Here is a 20,522-nt window from a genome sequence, read left to right as displayed (position 1 = left end):
TATTAATATTAACAGCAGTATTAACAAGTAGTAACAATATTAACTACTCATATTACTAGTATTAAATACAATTTCAAAGATTATCTATAATGGACATTTCAGTTTTATAGTTTCATTTACTATTTTGCAACACAGAACGGAATGGAAAGTAAAATAAAATGACGGGTTGTAGTTAAAGTTGGTTTAATGCTAAATACATACAATAAACAGTAAAACAGATTCATAAAGCTCGAAAGCTTATTGTGTTACCAGTTACTGTATGTATTTACACATTCTGTTTTACTGTTTATTGTATGTATTTAGCATTAAATACAACTTTAACTACAACCCATTATTTTATTTTACTTTCTGTTCTGCTCTGCTCTGTGCTGCAAAATAGTGAATATAGAAATGAATCCAGAGTGCATAGGCCTTTTTACTTAGTTTCAATATGGTAAGCTCTCAATATCCATCAACTTCCCAATCCACCTTGATCTATTCGAGATCATTATTCTCTTTATCTGCCATTGGCTCTCTTCATCTGTCATCTGTCTCATGTATGTAACTTCCAATTGTTTAACGGCATTAATCTATCAGGAACATCCTGGTGAGAGATTCTCAAATTAGCTGTCTACTGATTTTGTGTATATTTTTTTTATTTTTGGAACAACTGTGACATCTTTGCCTGCAAAATCCAATGAGTAAGCCAAAAAGTCAAGAGCAGTCAGTCATCACTTTGGAAATGAAATTAAAAATTTTTGTTCATTTCGAAGCTGCCAAAGAACAATTATAGCAGATAAACAGAAACATAAAGATGTTGCAAAATTAGCCATGCCTGATAGAATTTTTTTGGTGAAAATGGAGTTGTTATTCATTTGGATATCTAATTGGAAAGCTAAGGGAGTTAACACTAATTTCATTTTGATTAAGCAGAATGGCTAAGAGTATTTTTGAAAATACGCTTAGCTATTCTGCTTAATCAAGTATTTTTGAAAATACTCTTCTGATAGTCAACTAAGTGAAAATTCAACTGGTTGAATTTTTCTGAAGTAACAGTCAGCTCAATAAATTTAAGTTAAGGAATGATCAGACTGCATTTGGACTATTGTGTTCAGGTCAGGAAGCCATTTCTAAAGAGAAAAACATTAAGCTTCTTGAAAGGTCCAAGAAGACTCACCTGGTTAGAATAGCAAAGTGACCAATGGGGGGGGGGAGAGAGAGAGAAGAGAGACTACAAAAACATGTGGGTTATGTAGTAGGAGGAATCTTATTGACGGAATACCCTGTATAAGGCATTGAGGTAAAAAAGTAGCAAAATGAATGTGAAATTCTGACATTGAAATTGGACACAAAAACTTTGAAACATAAATACAAATTATTGGGAGAAAGTAGAGTGGTTAAAGAGCAGCTGTATCAGTACCTGTTTCAGGTGCTGATAAGAACAGATTACAGTTATGCAGACAAGTTCTCCCCCCCTCCTTCTTGGTCCAATAACATTAATTCGTTTGGTTACGAGTCAGCAAATGCTGATATCTAATTGGTTCAGAGTTGTGACAATAAATGTGCACAAAATGTGCTCAGATAGTCCTAAGTCTTTCAATATTGATGAAACAAGGCAGTTCTGGAAGTTGCCAAATAGCACTTTCATCGCAAATGAATGAAGGGAAGAGAAGAGTTTATAGACCCTAAGTCATCAATCAAACAACTTCTCGAAGGCAGAGTCTCTTGGGATTTGAAGTTCAAACTGATGCTTGTTTACTAGGAATCAAGAGCTTTGAAAGAAATAAGTTTGGGTTATTAGGGCTTTGTTCCAAGAGTGGGACTGCCATTATTTTTACCTTGCAATAAAGATCTACCTCAACAAGGAAAGAGTAAATATTAACCTCAGATTGGAAGAGAAGGCACTGTGGATTGTTGGCAATGCTTCAGGCCATCTAGACAATAGTGATGTGATGAATTAGAGATGGGATTGTGGAGATAGATTTCCTCTAATACAGTTCATACAGTAGATCTTAGTGCTCATGGACCAGAATGTGATTCTGGTCCATGATTCATATGGCAGTATCACTAGTTCAAGTGATACTGCCATATGATCAAATTCACTCAGAAGCCATTACTGAAGAAAAGAGCTGAGCCTACTTTAATGTTGAAAACATTTAAAAGTCAAGAATGTAATTGACGAAACTGGAATTTCCTATGATGACATCAATTCCCACTGTATGATTAATGCATGTAGAAAGCTATAGCTTGAACATATAGCCAATTTCCCTAGATTACAAGAGAAGATACTCAAAAACATGCAAGAAAGGATTGTTCAGTTTGGAATTAGAGTCCTGTGATGTTGAAGAACTGTTGGTAACACATTCTGAATAGCTCAACACTAAGAGAGAGAGAGAGAGAGAGAGAGAGAGAGAGAGATCATTCATTGATGATACCTTGATTGCAAAGAGACCTTCCTTGTAGTAACAAGATTGGTAGAAACAAATCTTTCTTGCTACAAAGAAGTCTTAATTGAGGAAAAGAAAGCATGGATAAAATCAGCTATAGTCATTTTGCAAGGATGATATCTCCAGGAATCTACAACCCTCAACATCTGAATTTTAAGTTACAGGTATGTAGAATGAGGGCAATTCATTCTTCAATACTGTATGTTTAAATCAATAATGTTATTGTTAAACTAGTTTTTAGTAGTGTTTATTTATCTGAAAAACAAGTTTATTGCTCCTATAAGTTATTTCCTTATTTATTACACTTTTAAGGAAACAATTAATGATGGACAGAGGGCTCACTGTATTATTCATTTTACAATATTAAATCATTTTTTAGTAAATGGCAGTATCATATCCTGCACTTCTTAACCATTGCAGTATATATAGATAATTAATAACTGAACACTACTATTAATACTAATTAATAAACCTATTGGCAGAATTAAGATTCATTAAGTATTTCATAAGTCTGCTTTGTAATGCAGTCTTGCAGATCAGAACATTTGGCGAGACTAGACTTTATTTAATATCCTGATTCAAGACAATGTTTAGTCTTAATAAAAAATGAAAATACATAAAAAGAGAAAAAAATACTAGTTGGTAAATAAATTTAAATACCTTCAATAGTATAATTCTTCAAATCAACCTCATAGAATTTGTCCGACCCAAAGATAACTGTATTCTGTGTAAAATGCATACATCCACATGGCTCTACAGTTTCTATTTCCTATATGGAAATATGATATTAAAAAAATCAATGAAACATTTTGAATATAAAAAGATATAAATAATAGCAATAATATATAAAAAAAAATAATGCATTATTTTAAAATGGTTTTTGATTCAAAAATTTTATTAGCTGGTACTATGCACAAGTTCAGGGCAAAAGCCTCAAGATATGAAAGCTATAAAAATTTGTACATGTTGAGCAAACTGGATTTGCTACTAAGTACATCAATCTCTTATTGTGGATGCACTTTGCCACAAGTTGCCTTGGTAATGCACTACTCTAAATAAAAAGCAGTGTTCCAATGGAGAAGTACAGGGTTTTTAAAATTAAAGTGTCCTTATGTAGAGGGCTCTAGAGTGAGTTCTAAGGCTCGTACTGAAGAGAAATTTGGACAACAGAGAATGCGCTAGCCATTTATTGGAAAGAAAAAGAAAAAAAGTTACAAAATTTGTCACTGTATGGCATGTAACTAAAATCGTACAGTAGATGTTTGCCTACACTACAGCAGCAATGCCAACAATGTTGGAGGAAAAGGCCGCTATTAGTGAAGCTGTACTATCAGAACAGCAACAATGCAGGCTATCAGAGAATTCCAGCATCAGAAGTGCATAAGGCACATATGACTGTTTGTGCTGTCTGCAAAAATTATTGCAAAATTTGAAGCGTAGGACATCTTGGTGTTCAACCAGGTAGAGGTCAAAAATGAGTGGACTCCTCTCATGTTGAAGATGTGGCTATGGCTGTCGTGGATTTATCAAGTCAATCTCCATGTGGTAGCGCAAGTGTGCCAGCTGTTTCTTGTGAAGTGGACATACTGTATTCCACTGTAAGGCTAGTAATGCATCAGGTGTTGCAGTACTATTCTTACAAGATGCACATGCTACAGCAGCTAAAGCATGGTGATGCAGATATTCGTTTCACATACGCACTTCAGTTTCTGGTGAGAATGACAGTGGATATCACTTGGCATGAAACATCCTTTGGAGTGATGACACCCACTTCTGCTTAAACGGACAAGTGAATATGTACAACTGTTGCATTTGGGCAACAGAAAACCCTCGAGTTATCCAAGAGGTCCCATTGCATTCTCCAAAAGTAACAGTGTGGTGTGGATTTATGGCCACATTCATGATTGGGCCATATTTTTTTGAACAGGTAACACAGACTGGACTCTGCACCATCACTGAACAGCGATATTATGAAATGTTGGCAAATTTCGCAATGCCAGAGCTGCAACAACATGGGTGCTTTCAGGATACCATATTCACAAGATGGTGTGCCACCCCACATCCACCGTTGTGTCCAAAGATTGCTAAGGCAACACTTTACAGACGAACGGGTCATCAGCCATTGTTTCCAGACATCTTGGCCACCCTGATCACCGGACCTCACCCCATGCGACTTTTGGTTGTGGGGTTTTTTGAAGAACCAAGTGTATCGGGAAGGATGTCAAACTCTGGCAGATCGGAAGGACAGCATTAGATGTCATCGGCTGGCTATTCCAGTTGACATGTTACGTTCTGCTGTAGAAAATGCTGTTCTTCGAATGGAAACTGTTGTTGACCAAAATGGAGGACACATTGAACAACTGTAGTGCTGTTCAAGTAATTTGTATTGGCACGGTGCCATATAGTGACAAATTTTGTAACTAATTTTTTTTTTCCAATATATGGCGAGTGCATTCTTTATTGTACCTGTTGTCCAAATTTCTCTTCAGTACGAGCCTTAGAACTTGCTCCAGAGCCCTTTACATAGGGATACTTTAATTTTAACAACCCTGGACATTGCTTTTTATTTCAAGTATATGCCACCACCCAGATCCAGGTTTCAATCTTTTTTTGGGGTTGCCTGTGGACAAGTAGGCATTGTGAAGATCTGAACAATCCAATGACAAGATATATGCACATTGTGAGATGCAGAAGGCTAAGCAAACATTGAATTCACACAGAAATAAGTTATCAGGAAGCTTAAAAGGCATAATTTAATTATATGTTTCTAGAAAATATAAATTGCATTTCCTGAAAAAATAAAACCAGCTAATTGTTTGCAGAATGAAAACACCTGTTGGGGAAACTGTACACCTTTTTCTGGGATTGGCTAACTGACTTCCACTTAAAAAGGCTTCTAAGTTCATCACATCAACAAGATTCAAACCCTCTACCTTTTATTTTTAAATGTGTGGTATGTGATGTGTTCATTTAGCCATAGAAGTCCAGATATCTATATCTGAACTTTTATAGATATAAACCTATATCTATTATTAGATTTACCTGGTTCTCAAACTGCAACTTACACAACTGAAGTATCATCTTTTGTCCACTTGTGATAGTTTCCTTTTTTACAGAAACCTCAATTAGAATGAGGCAACCCTCAGAATTACTGTGAACAAAGAAAATAATAATAATATAGGCAACTCTCAGTTTACGAACATTTGCTATAGTGAACGTTGCAATTCATTCAAATTTCTTAAAGTCACCAATAGAGTTCCTTATAAAACGAAATGCCAAATGTATAGTGAACAAAAAATGTAAGATTTAAATAAATAAACCTTTTAAAAAATGTATTTATTACAATAATTATCAGAAAATTATTATATGATAATTATACTGAACCCTTCTTGGTTAATAAACTAACTAGCCAGTAAAAAAAAAAGTTGGTTTACATGCCACGCCATGTAGAACACATATATATGTATATACATTATAATAAAACGTATTGTATAGACCATTCGATGTTTAGCACATGGTTTTAATGCTTTAAAATGGCTGCTAATGTATATGATATGTATCACAAAAGCTCAGGAATGCAAGATACACAAAAAGAACAAAACGTATAATGAACAATGTCTTGGAACGGAACTCATTTGAAACTGAGAGTTGCCTGTAATAATTTATATCAGAAGGCTACAAGACTTGGATGTTAGCCAGCCTACATAGAAAAAGTGGACTTTGTGCCTAATTCTATCTAGGTTGGCAATATATAGGTTTCACAGTCTTGTCTTACATTTTATTATTTTTTAAACTTTTTTTTCCATAATAGTTTTGTTTGAGAGAGATTTCTTTTTGATTAGGTTTTCCATCAAGAGACACTATCTCTGGACATTCAATGATTAGCTCTAAAAGCTTTCTTCCTTTGATTTTTCGGTTCTTAACTTGTTAGGTGCTCCACAATTGAGACTGTTGCAGAATTATGCAACAGCAACCCAATCTATGCCTTTGGCAGGATTTAGAAGGTGGTGAAATGCTATGTCCTTCAGTTTTTTCAGTCTCTGAAGCCTCATGATTCCTGATGGGATGGGGTACGTGGATGAAACCTTGATTTTTGATGTTATAACAATCTAGTTTTATAGCTTTACCAAATTAACTTATCTCTATTTTGACACAGTCTATACCTAAACTCATATTTCTTTTGCTTTAGGTAACTATTCCACATTGTTGACCTTATGATAAAATTCCCAAGTACATTCAAAAACACTGCCTATATCATTAAATATTAACATCTTAGCTTTGTTTTAAAGTTTTAAAAAAATTTTCTGTTTACTCTAAAACAACCACAATAGGTGAGATCAGTTCACAAGATAGAGAGAAAACAAGAATATCACTGTTTTTAGTAACAACGTGAGCTTGAACCATTGTCACTCAACCAAGTGTACCATCGTGCTTGACCACTCAGCTATTGAGGACTTTGACTGCACTAGCCTGTAGCATGGTATCAGTCCTATTTAATACAGCTCAATAAACCAAATTTAAATTGGTCATGCAGAGTAAAGTATTTTATTCTTTAACACTATTTAATATTTAATTTAATTTGCGATATTTATGACAAAAATTTAATTTTTTACGTAGCTGTTGTCCTTGAATGAACAATGCAATTAAAACTGGGAAAACATCCATAAATTAGATTTCAAATTCTAAACTTTAAAATGTCCCAGTGCTTACCTTGCGTATACAGAACAATTCCATACTTGAATTCCAACGTAAGATATAAATGCACTCTGATGTTGCAGCACAAAGGAATGGCGTATCTACATTACAGTCTTGTTGAACAGCAAATAAATGACAAGCTTTAATGCCAAGCATGGTAGGAATGACAGGTGGTGCATCCAATTTATCAAAATGGGCTTCCAATGCAGAAAGTTCAACAATCTGAAGTTCACGATCAGATCCTAAAAAATGGTAACAACATATAACATCAGTAGTAGAAGTTAAATTATAAATGACAAAGATGCAATAGTTTGCAAAATAACTGATATAAATTCAATTAAATTTGTTATGGGAGTACATTGTATTATGACATAACAGTAACATGTCATAATTTATGGATAAAGTAGTAGTAGTAGTAGTGGTGGTGGCGGCAAATGATGCAAGAAAGCAAACTTATCAAAAAAAAAAAAAAAAAAAAACCAACCACACACTTCTCCCATCCATACCCTCCAAACATTTGTCTAGTTTCTCCTTGAATTTATTCAAACCATTAACTTCTGCAATAACAGATGGAAGCCTGTTCCACACATCTATCACATCTTCTTAACTAAGAAGCATTACCCCTCCTGTACTGTCTGTATACATTGCAATCCCCATATTCAAATTCTGCATCCTACAGGCTAGTGCAGTCAAAGTCCTCAATAGCTAAGTGGTCAAGCATGAAGGTACACTTGGTTGAGTGACAATGGTTCAAGCTCACATCATTACTAAAAACAGTGATAGTAGTAGTAGTGGCATGTGATGCAAGAAAGCATGTGTATGAGCTTATGCAGCATCAGCCAAAAAAAAAAAAAAAAAAAAAAAAACACACCATTCCCTCCAAATGCCTGTCCAGTTCCTCCTTAAATTTATTCAACCTATCAACTTCCACGACGACAGATGGAAGTTTGTTCCAGCAATTAACCACCCGCTGGCTAAAGGCAAATTTCCGCACATCTATTCTACATCTGTCTTTTCTTAATTTGAATTTATGCCCCCTTAGGTTCGTAATCTGAACAAGTGGAAGGATCCCATCAGAATTCAGCGTGCTCAACCCATTCAAGACCTTATACACCTCAATCAGATCACCGCGCAGGTGTCTAGTCTCCAGCCACTGCAATTTGCAGAACTTAAGCCTCTCTTGGTAAGAGGATCCCTTCATTCCCCTTACCAATCTTGTTGCCCTTCTCTGTACACGCTCAAGTAAATCTATATCCTTCTTAAAATGAGGCCTCCAGACCTGTACGCAGTACTCAAGGCGTGGCCTGACCATTGCCTTATACAGAGGGATAATCACCTCCTTTTCCATGCTAGCAAAATTCCTATGTATCATTGACAAAACCCCACGACCTGCCCTGGCAGCCTATTTTGTGAACTGTTCTCACCTTATGTGGTCATTTCAGAGTATAAACAGAAAATTTGTTTAAAAATTTAAAACAAAGCTAAGATGATAATATAGGCAATGTTTTTGAATGTACTTGTGAATTTTATCATAAGGTCAACAATATGGAATAGTTACATAAAGCAAAAGAAATACAAGTTTAAGTATAGATTGCGTGTCAAAATAGAGATATTTAAGTTAATTTGGTTAAGCTGTAAAATTAGAGATTGTTATAACACTGAGTGACACTGTCTCTGCTGTCCCTACAATGTCTGCATTTGATGACTTAATCAGTAGTACAAATTCATCAACAATATTCCTGGCATTAATGTACATGCAAGTATACATGCACCATGTTCTTACTCTTAGGTACCCTAACACAGCCCATGTATTTCTTTGTTCCACGATAATCCACAGCAGCCCTTGAAATCCTCGACAACTTACTTTCCAGGCTGCTGCATTTTCCAATAGAAGCAGTGCAAGAATGACCTTCACCTCTGCTCGAGGCTCTAGTTAATCTATTAGTCTGTATATTTTTCCAAGCTAGCAGTTTTCTGACCCACCTATGACCAACTTGATGGCATCAGCAAATATTCTTGAATCCCATCTATTTAAGTGTATCTCATCCCTGTAAAAATGGTCTCTCCTGTCAACAAGCACAGACCACACTGAGAAAAATTCTACCCCATGAGCCCTGCACTTCATGGTGATCGCACACCAGAGGTGGAGCCCGGAACCTGAGGAAGAGCACTATGGTTGACAAAGTGCAGTATTGAGCAGTGAGCAAGTTCCTGCATTTGCAGGGCAATAAAGCTCAGAAAACTGACAAAGAAATGAAATCTGTGTATGGGCACAATTGTCCATCCTATGACACTGTAATAAAGTGGAAATGGGAGTTCTAGTGCAGTCGTACAAGTGCCTTTGATGAGCCAAGAGAAGGAAGGCCATCAACATTCACAGACGGTGAAACAGTTGCAAAGGTTGAGCAGCTGGTGCTGAGTGACAGATGTGTGACAATTCATTTCATTACAGATGCAGTGGGAATTAGTTATGGGTCTGCCCACAGCATTTTACATGACCATCTGTACATGTCTATAGTCAAGAGTCCTAAGGTCTCCACATGATGATTGCTGATGCCTTTGCAGAAGCAATGTTGAATGCAATGTTCTAGCTGACCATTGGATTTGTAGTAGTAGTAGTGGCATGTGATGCAAGAAAGCAAGTGTATGAGCTTATGCAGCATCAGCCAAAAAAAAAAAAAAAAAAATCACACCATTCTCTCCAAATGCCTGTCCAGTTCCTCCTTAAATTTATTCAACCTATCAACTTCCACAACGACAGATGGAAGTTTGTTACAGCAATTAACCACCCGCTGGCTAAAGGCAAGTTTCCGCACATCTATTCTACATCTGTCTTTCCTTAATTTGAATTTACGCCCTTAGGTTCGTAATCTGAACAAGTGGAAGAATTCGATCAGAATTCAGCGTGCTCAACCCATTCAAGACCTTATACACCTCAATCAGATCACCGCGCAGGTGCCTAGTCTCCAGCCACTGCAATTTGCAGAACTTAAGCCTCTCTTGGTAAGAGGATCTCCCCTTACCAATCTTGTTGCCCTTCTCTGTACACGCTCAAGCAAATCTACATCCTTCCTAAAATGAGGCCTCCAGACCTGTATGCAGTACTCAAGGAGTGGCCTGACCATTGCCTTATGCAGAGGGACAATCATCTCCTTTTCCCTGCTAGCAAAATTCCTATATATCATTGACAAAACCCCATGACCTGCCCTGGCGGCCTGTCTGCATTGCTCAGAAAACTTCATATCTGACTGCACAATTACTCCCAGGTCTTTTTCATTTTCTACCACCTTAAGTATATTACCACACAGTTGGTACATTTCTCAGGGGTTACTTCTACCCATATGCCGTACTTTGCATTTGTCAAGGTTAAACTTCAGTTGCCACTTCTTAGCCCATCTGCCCAAATTATCTAGATCCTGTTGCAGTAGCACACTGCCATTACTGTCATTAACAACTGCAAACTTCGACACTAAGCCTGATATACCTTCATCAATATCATTGTGTAATGCAGACGTTGAGAACTTTTTTGACTGATGACAAATGATGAATACTGTGTGTACAATGAAGAAACCATTGCATGGAGGCTGCTTTGATTCATTTCAGGAAGTCATCAATGAAGTGGAATTGTGATTTCAGGCAAAAAGTGTGGACTTCTATGATCAAGGCATTAAACAACTGATTCATAGACGGGAGAAATGTGTTACTATACATGGAGAGTGCATATAAAAGGATTAAAGTTCCTGTGAAGTTTCACCTTTTGAGGGCTATTATTTCTAGGTAAGGGTACAAACTTTGATATCACCTCTCATACTTGTTAAGTAAGTCCTTTGATTTCCTATTCTTAATATGTGCTCTACAACATCTACTTTTGCCCCTGGCTGACACACCCTGGTCCTATTCCACCTATTCTTCTTGCATAATATATTTCCTGTTTCCCTGACAATGTCATTTCTAAAATATGTAAATTAACATCCAGAAGAGGTTATAGACTTCAGTGTTGGAAGGCATGGTTATTTCTGATAGCCAGCTGATATTCACAATAGGTTCTCATGTTGTTAATGAGGGTTCAAGAGTCCTGGTAGTATTGAAACACTCTTCCAGAAAAATCAGCTTCTAACTGATTTAGGATTTTGGGGGATTGCAGGGAGTGTTATTACTTGGAATTTGTCTCTCCAGACCTCTCACACATGCTCAATGGAATTAAGGTATGGAGATTTTTTTGATCAATCCTTTCACGAATATTCCAACTGAAGAAAGTCCTGTGCTAGTTGCCTGTATGAGTGGGGGGGGGAGAGAAAGAGAGATTATCATCTATTAGAAAGAGCCAACAAGAGTCCACACCCTAAAAAGCCTGATATAAGAATCAAGAATTTTGCCCTTTTTCCTTACAGCCACTCATGTGGCTCTCCCAAAGTCATCTACCTCCACAATATACATTGTACATTACCCAGATCAAGACTTCCTCTGTAGTGGTCTGTTTCCTGCATATTTATTGGCCCTTTTCTTTCTCTCTCAATGAGAGTATATTAAGAATTAGACTACAAACAGAATCTAAATTTATCCATTAACATTAACAATGGACCACTGCCCTTGGGTTGACATCACAGAAGTCAGATATGTTGTCTTCAGACACTACAAGTTCAGAAGAGATGCTTGTACTGTCATTTCCCTAAGTTGTCTGACAGTTAGAATCAGATATTGGTAATTAACTGGTGATATGACTATCTCCTAGAACAGTCTACGCAATCAGGGTATCTAATTTTGGTGGATATTCAGGGCTCTTGCTACCCCAGCCTGTAAATGGCCTACTTCTATCTTGCAAACTGTTCTCTACTACAATTAATCAGTCATATGGTGTCTCTGTGCTACTAGACTATGACTAAGATGTGCTTGGTATTCATGCACAATTGAAATGAATGACTTTATCAGATCACCATTTAGAACTGCCCCTATTTTCACATCAGAATGATAGGCACATGCTGTTCATTTTCATCAATTGTGCACAATTTTCAATTCAGTTTATGAAGGGTAAGTGTGCAAACTAGACTATAACTTTATTTTTGTCTACCAATTTAGTTACACACCCATTTGGCATAACAATCAGTGCTTTAGATTATTGACAAAGCTAAGCGCAGAAATAAAAAAGCACATTTTTTAAAGGAAACTGAAGTATTCATAATAAAAAATTATGTCAGTCATTCTTGTTTAGTTATGCAGTACAAATACTATCTAGAAAGCTTTTTCGTACATAAGCTATCTTTTTTTCCAATAGTATTGCATATCAAATTTGTCATTTAAGGGAAAAAAAAAAAAGTTGTCTCAGATATACTGAAATTTGATTATTTTAGCAACTGAAAAATGAAGACAATATTTTTTAAATCTCCCCCTCAACCTATTAAGCATACAGAATCTAACAAACCTAGAAGCAGTTCATTTACACATATTTAATTTTTTAAACATATTCTATATGAATCTCTCCCATGTAGTAACGATAACTGTATATTTATTTAGGTTTCTTTTTCTCAGTTCTTTCTTTTAAATATTTTCTCAATTATAATTAATGAAAGTAACATAAACCAAATCTTAGCTTTAAAAAAAGAAAGCTAATAAAAACTTTTCACCCATGTGTTAGAATAAAGCTACTTCATCTTTATAATTTTGAACACCAAAATGTCATAAGCATTATATGATATTCATATTTAAGCTTAACTTCAATTTATCAATATATCCTTCTACATCAAACTTACAGATCAGGCATTTCAAATTTGGAAATTTTGAAATTATAATCAAAGTAAAAGCAACTGCTTTATCAACTGGGCTTGATTGAAGCTTCCAAACAAAAAAAAAAAAAAAAAAAAAAAGCAAAGCATTTAAATTTTTCAAACTATTCATGGCTAGTTTAAATGTTTATTTTTAATTGGTATGAACTTTCATCATAGTCATTCTTAAAATCCTGCATAAAAGTTCACAGCCTTTTCCTGTGTATTTATTAAACTGTTATTTGGTGACAAATTATGATATTAACAATATTCACTTCAAAATGTTTTGAAAGGTCTAATTTTGCATTTACATATGATTAGAGTCTCTTGAATTCATTTAAATCTTGCAATTCATTCTAGATTTGGCTTTCATCCATTCATTCATTCTGACCCCTTGTGGATCATACAACTGATCCACAAGGGGTCAGAATGAATGAATGGAAGTGTCATCATAAATGGCTGATGTGACTGCCACGAATGCTAAGCAGATGAATTTCTCATGCATATTAGTGTATTGTTGGAAAGACTGAATATCTGCAAAACCTAAATGAGTGCCAAGATAACTTTTCTATATTTTATTATTATTTTTTTTAAAAGCCAAGTTTAGGCATGTTGACTACCAAGCTAGTTTAAGGAAAAAAAATCCCCCGGAGCCAAAAAATATTTAGTAATTTGATTAGTAATTCTTAAATAAATATTGAAATGGTAGTGTTGCATATATATGGTTGACGTGGCCCAGTAGGTTACTTTATTTCTTGAGAAGCCGCATCGGTCACATATGTGTGATGCTATTACAGCATACATATGAAGATCGTTTGTGATTAGTTTATTGCGTGAGCTGCAATAAAACTAATCGTGATAAAATAAACTCTCAAACTTTGCAATAAGTTTGTCAGTACTATTAGAGATTTTGTGAAAACAAGTTCGTTAGCACACTGTATTATTCCCATTATTATTGTGTTGTGTTTCTCCACAAGTGTGTACAAGTGTTTAAAAAAAATAATAATAAAAAATCTAAAAAGCAATGGCTAAAAGAAAATTACTAAAAGAAGAGGAACTGAGTGAAATTTCTGAAAATCTTACTAGTAGTTCTGAAGATGAAAGAGAAGATTTCAACTCTGATGATTCAGTAAAAGATCCTGATGGATATTTCTTCAAATGAAGAAAGAGATACTGAAATACCAGAAAATATTGAAGTGCTTCAAGACTGGATGGCAGAAGGAAACACTGATGAGCAATTTGAAAAGACCAAAGAACCTGAGATTGAAGTGACTGAACCAAATGAAGTTATTGAATGGACTGAATATGAAGGATGCCAAAAAAGATTTGATTTTACAGGTAAATCAGGACTGCAAATAGACGTATCAAGAAACATTACTCATCTTGAGGTGTTTTCATTATTTTTACTTATTGTAAGAGAAACAAACAGATATGCCGAAAAGAAAATTCAGAGTACCCGAGCTTTGCTGCACAGTTGTCTAAAAAAGTGGGGTCCAACAACTGCTGATGAGATGAGAAAGTTTTTTGGGCTTCTTATGTGGATGGGACTAGTAAGATTAGGGAGTATAGCATCTTACTGGTTAACCAAACCTATCTATAAAAATAACTTAGTAACAAAAATTATGTCTTGCAACAGATTTGAATTGTTGCCCCTCATTCACTTTTCAGATAATGAAACCACTATTCCAGGTGACAGGCTCATCATCATCATCAGCCATTTTCAATCCACTGCAGGATGAAGGCCTCTCCAGCAACTTTCCAGTTCCTTCTGTTTTGTGCAATGGCCATCCATTTACTACCCACAAACTCATGAATTTCATCTGTCCATCTCCGTTGTTTTCTTCCAAGTTTTCTTCTAGCTCCTCTTGAGTACCATTCTGTTATTCTCTTAGCCCATCTGTCATCATGTCTTCAAGCTATGTGTTCTGCCCAAGACCATTTTAGTTCTTTAATTTTGATGAGAATGTCCTTTTACTTGAGTTTGCTGCCTAATCCATGTGTTTTTCTTCTTATCTAACAGTCTGATTCCCAATATAATTCATTCCATTCTTCGCTGTGTAGTTCTCAGCTTCTCTTCCATTCTTTTGGTGAGTGTCCAAGTTTCACTTCCATAAGTCATAGTTGGTAGTATACATTGGTTCATTATTTTACGTTTCAGACAAATTGGGATATTGCTCTTCAGTATGTGACTATATTTCCTGAATGCTATCTATCCAAAATTTATTCTTCTCTTGACTTCCAGCCATTTGTCATTATTACAGCTAATGACTTGTCTCAGATAAGTATATGACTCCACCTTTTCAATTACTGCTCCTTCAATCATTATATCCCTTTCTATGGCATACTTGTTCATCATTACTTTTGTTTTAGCCATATTCATCTTTAGTGCAAAATCCTTACTAACTGTGCATAACTGATTAAGATTTTCCTCTAATTCTTTGGGATCGTAGCTTATGCCCACAATATCATCTGCAAATCGTAAATGGTTTAGGTACTCTCCATTCGCATTGACTCCTTTCTGCGACCAGTCTAATCTACTGAAAGCTTCCTCAAGGGCAGCAGTAAACAACTTTGGAGATATTGTGTCTCCTTGTCGAACTCCTTTCTCAATTTTAAATTTGCTACTGCCTTTGTCTAGTCTAATAAAGGAGGTAGCATTCTCATATATTTTCTTCAAAATCATAATATATGGGGTATCCATGCCTTGTCTTTCCAGTGCCCAAAACATTGGAGTCAAATGCCTTTTCATAATCCACAAATGCCAGTGATATTACGTGAAGGTCATCCATAGTTAAGAATCCTGTCCTAAAGCCAGTTTGCTCTTTCGGTTGGTTCTCATCAAGTATTCTTTCTAATCTGTTTGTAATGACACTTGTGAACAACTTGTAGATGTGGGATAACAAGCTAATTGGTCTATAATTTCCAATTTATCTTCTTTCTTATGCAGCAAAACTATGATTGCATTATTCCACTCCTTAGGCATCACACCTTTTCTAATCCATTTTGTGAAGAGTTTTGCCAGTTTTTGTGCCATGTCTCTTCCTCCCAATTTTAACAACTCTACAGTAACTTCATCTTCCCCGGGGCTTTCTGATTCTTCATTTTCTTCAATGCATGTTCTACCTCATCAGGAAGGATATTGGGTATGTCGTATGTGTTACTAATTTGCAATCCATCTTCCCCAGTGCTGGCATCATTCCCTCACTCTTTGTATAATTCTCTATAGTTGTCTTCTGCTATTTATAAGTACACCATCGCTATTCTTCACTTTCAGTATCATTTGTCTTTCTGTATTACTGCTCATGGCTGCTGATTTAAGTCCTTTGTTTTCCCTTAATGCTTGTTCTACTTGTCTTGTGTTAAATCTTCTTATGTGCTCTCTGAGTCTCTTTCTAATGGCTTTGCATAACTCAGTATATTCAATTTTCTCCTTGTCAGTGTTTATTTTGCTCTTCATTTGTCATCTTCGGTTCATCATGACAAGAGTTTCTTGACTAATTTTTTTTTTCTTTGGATTTCTTTTTACCTATTGGTTTCTTGGGCTTTAGCTTTATCACTTTCAGAAAGTTGTAATATTCCTTGTCGATATCTTGGTCCTGAGCCGTCTGCAGAAGCTCAAACTTGTTCTTAAGTTCCAGTATATACTGCTTTTTCTTCTCTTCTGTTATCTCAAAGACCTTCATATTATTTACTTGAGTCAGTTTTTTTCTTTCTTTTCTTACATCTATATCAAGTGTGCATCTTACCATTCTGTGATCACTTCCAACATTTACCTTGTTCAGGATGGTAACATCATTCATGATATATCTTCTGTTAGTGAGGATGAAATCAATTTCATTTGTTGTTAATCAATTTGGGCTCTTCCACGTCCATTTTCTGTTCACCCTTTTCTTGGAAAAAAGTGTTCATTGCTGACAATCCTCGAGATTCTGCAAATTCCACAAGTCTTTCACCAATTCCAAAATTTCCTATAGTTCCCCTTTCAGTGACAGGTTCAGTAAGATACAACATCTGATAGATGTTTTGCAGCTGAAATATCAGAAAATATTTTTCCCTGGCCAAGATTTCATCACTGATGAAACTCTTATTCCTTGGAGGGGCACGCTGATATTCCGACACCAAATAAAGCACACAGGTATAGAATCAAGCTGTTCAAGTTATGTTCCACTGAAGAATATAGGTCAAGCAAGATCTATTCAGGTAAATCTGAAAATTATATAAAATCCGTAGGTTTAGCTGCAAAGGTCTGTGAAGAGTTATCGCAAGGACTTATAAGTGAAGGTCACACCTTGTACACAGACAATTTTTATACCAGCTGCCATTATCATTTCTTCAACAAAAAAACTCACGTTGTTGGTATGTTACGAGCGAGTAAAAAATTTATGCCCAAAGAAGTCATGTACTCAAAGCTAAATAAAGGGGAAATGATCGCAAAGGAAGAATAAAATGGAATTATTGTTCTAAAGTGGCAAGATGCTCGAGATGTGAGACTACTAACAACAAAGCATGGCCCAGAAATGGTTGATGGACCCTTCACCAGTAAAGGAAGACAGAAAGAAGCCCAAAAAAAAAAAAAAAAAAAAAAAAAAAAACCACCCCCTTCCCATTCTAGCATATAATAAGGGAAAAGCAGGCACTGACCTGTTGGATCAAATGGGTTCGTATGCCACAACGCTAAGAAAGGGGGTAAAGTGGTACTGGAAATTAGTGATAGAATATATACTTGGAATATCACTTGTCAATGCGTACGTGGTATACAAGAGTGCCACGCAAAAACAAATAAAAATAAGAAGCTTTCGGGAAGAGGCAGTTACGGATTTGCTAAATATAGAACGGAAAGAGAAATGTGAAAAGCCAAAATGTGGTAACACTCATATACTAATGACAAAATTCGATGCAAACAACAGGAAAGTTAGAAGAATGCGTGTTTTTTTGTTATGCAAAATTGAGAGAGTCGGAAGGAAGATCAGTTGCTAGCAGAAAGGGGAAAAAAGAGTTTCGACGTATTGCCCAGACTGTATTTGTCAGCCTTTCATGTGTCTGGAGTGTTTTGGACAACACCACAAATCTTCATAATTTTGTAATTATAAAATTCATAATAATAAAGAATTTTTAAATAATGACCAGTTACTTGCTTATTTTTTCTCATAATGCCATGCAAATTTCATCACATGTATCACCAGAGGCCACGCTTTTCAAAAAAAAAAAAATGTAAATTTCGAACAATCGGCAGCGCTAACAGCCAACATAGCTCCCACTGAAACAGTGGGTGTCGACAATATATGTCTGACATGGTGCCTGAAAAAGGAAATGGTGTTGGACTTTTATGGCAGACTCAGCAGTCAGCGTGTTAAAGAACTGTATTTATTAAATTACATACATTAAATTCTGAAGGTATCTATTAATGTGGCATTAAAAAAAAGTGAAGTTTCTTATTGCAAAAAAAAAAAAAAAAAAAACCCTACCTGATATCATGATGACAGTATTCAATGTGCTTACAACAGAAAGCTGATAAACAGCAGTTGAAATGCCTACTTTTCCTTTCATTAAACATGGAGAGGATTCAAAGTCATCCAGAACATGAAGGCCTTCCATGGCACCAATAAGCAAAATCTACAAAAAATAATCTAAAAATCAAGAGAAGCATTACAATTAAAAATTATGTCATATTAATAAATACATTAACAAATCTGATATGACACACTATTAAAAAGAAAACCCCAAACACAAAAGGTATTAGAACCTATAGTGCTTAGTACCATATATGAGTTGAAGGTCAAGAAGATACTTGTTGACATCAGACTAATTTCTGTACATTGTAATTTTCAGAAAAACATGTGAAGGAAGGTTGTTCCAGAGAACAGAAGTAGAAGGAAGGAATGAGGAAGCAGAATAGTTGGTTCTCTGAGTTTGGAATTGGATGGTGAATGGATGTTGGCTAGTTGTGATACAAGTTTGGACTCGTTTGGAAGCGATTGGGTGATTTGCAGATACCAATTCAGGACTATGCCTATAAAAGTGTCGAAAAGACAAGTTGCAGAAACTAAACATCAGTGAGACAGAAAGTGAAGAGACCTTCTAAGAGCTGGGTCATTAATTAACCTAACTGTCCTCTTTTGAATGGAGCTTGAGAGAGGTTATGGGGACACCACCCCAGATGTAGTAACAATATTCTATGGCTAGCTGTTTAGAAGGAAAGTAATATTGAAAGCAAAGAGAAAACCCAGTTTTTAGCTACAGAAGAAGCAGTATTTGTGATGTGCTTATGCCAAGAGAAGTTAAGGTACTCCCTAATAGAGATATGTGATCTTGTTTAGAAATCAGTGTCAGCGAAGGTAAGCATAGGAGCAGAAGAATCCTTTTTTGAGATATCAGACAGGACTGAGTTTTAGAGGGAGTGAAATAACTAAGTTATCTTTGCCCCACTGAAGAATTACCTGGTGGTCAGCATTTAAGGATGTGGTAGAAGATATTCAAGGAGTTGAAGCTGTTTGTGCAGAACAAGGTTTCTCAAACTGGAAGGTGGAATGCAATGTATTGTCATCAGCAAATCTACGGTTAGGATTTCCAGTGAATGGAAGAAGGTCATTAACATACAAGAGGAAAAGAATGGGAAAAAGAACTAAGCCTTGGAGAACCAACATTAATGGAGAAGTTAGAAGACAGAGAGCCATAAACCATCATGAGCAGTGGGAGAGAAAATGGGATAAACAAATACAAAAAAATAGTCGGCAATCCATAAGATGAAAGATTATTTATAAGACCTTTGTGTCAAACATCAAAAGCCTTTGAAATATCAAGAGTAACTGCTTGAGTTTCAATAAACTCTTCCATTGAATTTGTCCACAGATGGGTAAAATTAGCCAGTGTATCACCAGTGGATCAACACTGACAGAATCCATATTGGCAATCATTGATCAGATGGAAATTTTCAAGGTAGTTTAGGAATTAATCGCTTTCTCCATTACTTTAGGAGTAGAAGTAAGTGCAATGGAATGATAATTAGATGAGAGGAATTTGTCACCCTCTTTAAGAACTGGCTGGATATGAAATAAATAGAATAAGAAAGTGTAAAAAGGCAACACAGAACAGGAGTAAGCTCAGGAGCACAGGTTTTGAGAACAAGTGGAGAAGTACTTTCAGTATCTGGAGTTTTCTTGGCACCAAGGTTATTCAAAATTATTCTATTATGAGCTGATGGCATATACCCAGTAATATTGAAGGAGTCAGCCAGAGATTGTATTGAACCACTGAGGTTAATTATGAGAGCATCTTTGACTTGGGAGAGATTCCTTTGGATTGGAGAAGTAACAATGTATCGCCAGTACATAAGGGCAATTCTAAAAGTGAAGTTGGCAACTACAGACCAGTTAGCCTGATTTCAGTGGTAGAAAAAAATCTTAGAGACAATGATTAAGAGTGCAATCTATGGACATTTGATAGAAATGGCATTCTGAAGGACACACAGCATGGTTTTTGTTAAGGGAAAATCATGTTTAACTAACATAGTAAGTTATTTTGGCACAATTACTTATGAGCTAGATATAGAGAGCAATTTCAATATAGTTTATTTGGATTTTAACAATACATTTGATTCAGTCCCTCATGAGTGGCTACGGTATAAGTTGGAACATGCTGGGAT

The 20,522-nt window shown here is 35.8% G+C and overlaps 1 protein-coding gene across 1 annotated transcript in view; it reads right to left on the bottom strand.

Annotated features, from left to right (window-relative positions):
• The window catches only part of LOC150088894 (citron Rho-interacting kinase-like), a 178,665-nt gene that overhangs the window by 24,892 nt on the left and 133,251 nt on the right, over window positions 1–20,522 (bottom strand). The window contains exons 31-33 of the mRNA XM_090370347.1: window positions 18,346–18,493; window positions 7,137–7,363; window positions 3,087–3,195 (exon numbers count right to left, since the gene is read on the bottom strand). Of these exons, the coding sequence (XP_090226473.1) occupies window positions 3,087–3,195; window positions 7,137–7,363; window positions 18,346–18,493 (484 nt within the window). The remainder of the gene's footprint in view (window positions 1–3,086; window positions 3,196–7,136; window positions 7,364–18,345; window positions 18,494–20,522) is intronic.

This window comes from Mastigoproctus giganteus, chromosome 3, assembly GCF_048544385.1.
Source record: "Mastigoproctus giganteus isolate SK-2022 chromosome 3, ASM4854438v1, whole genome shotgun sequence".
Lineage (NCBI taxonomy): Eukaryota > Metazoa > Arthropoda > Arachnida > Uropygi > Thelyphonidae > Mastigoproctus > Mastigoproctus giganteus.
This window is presented reverse-complemented; position numbering and strand designations above follow the sequence as displayed.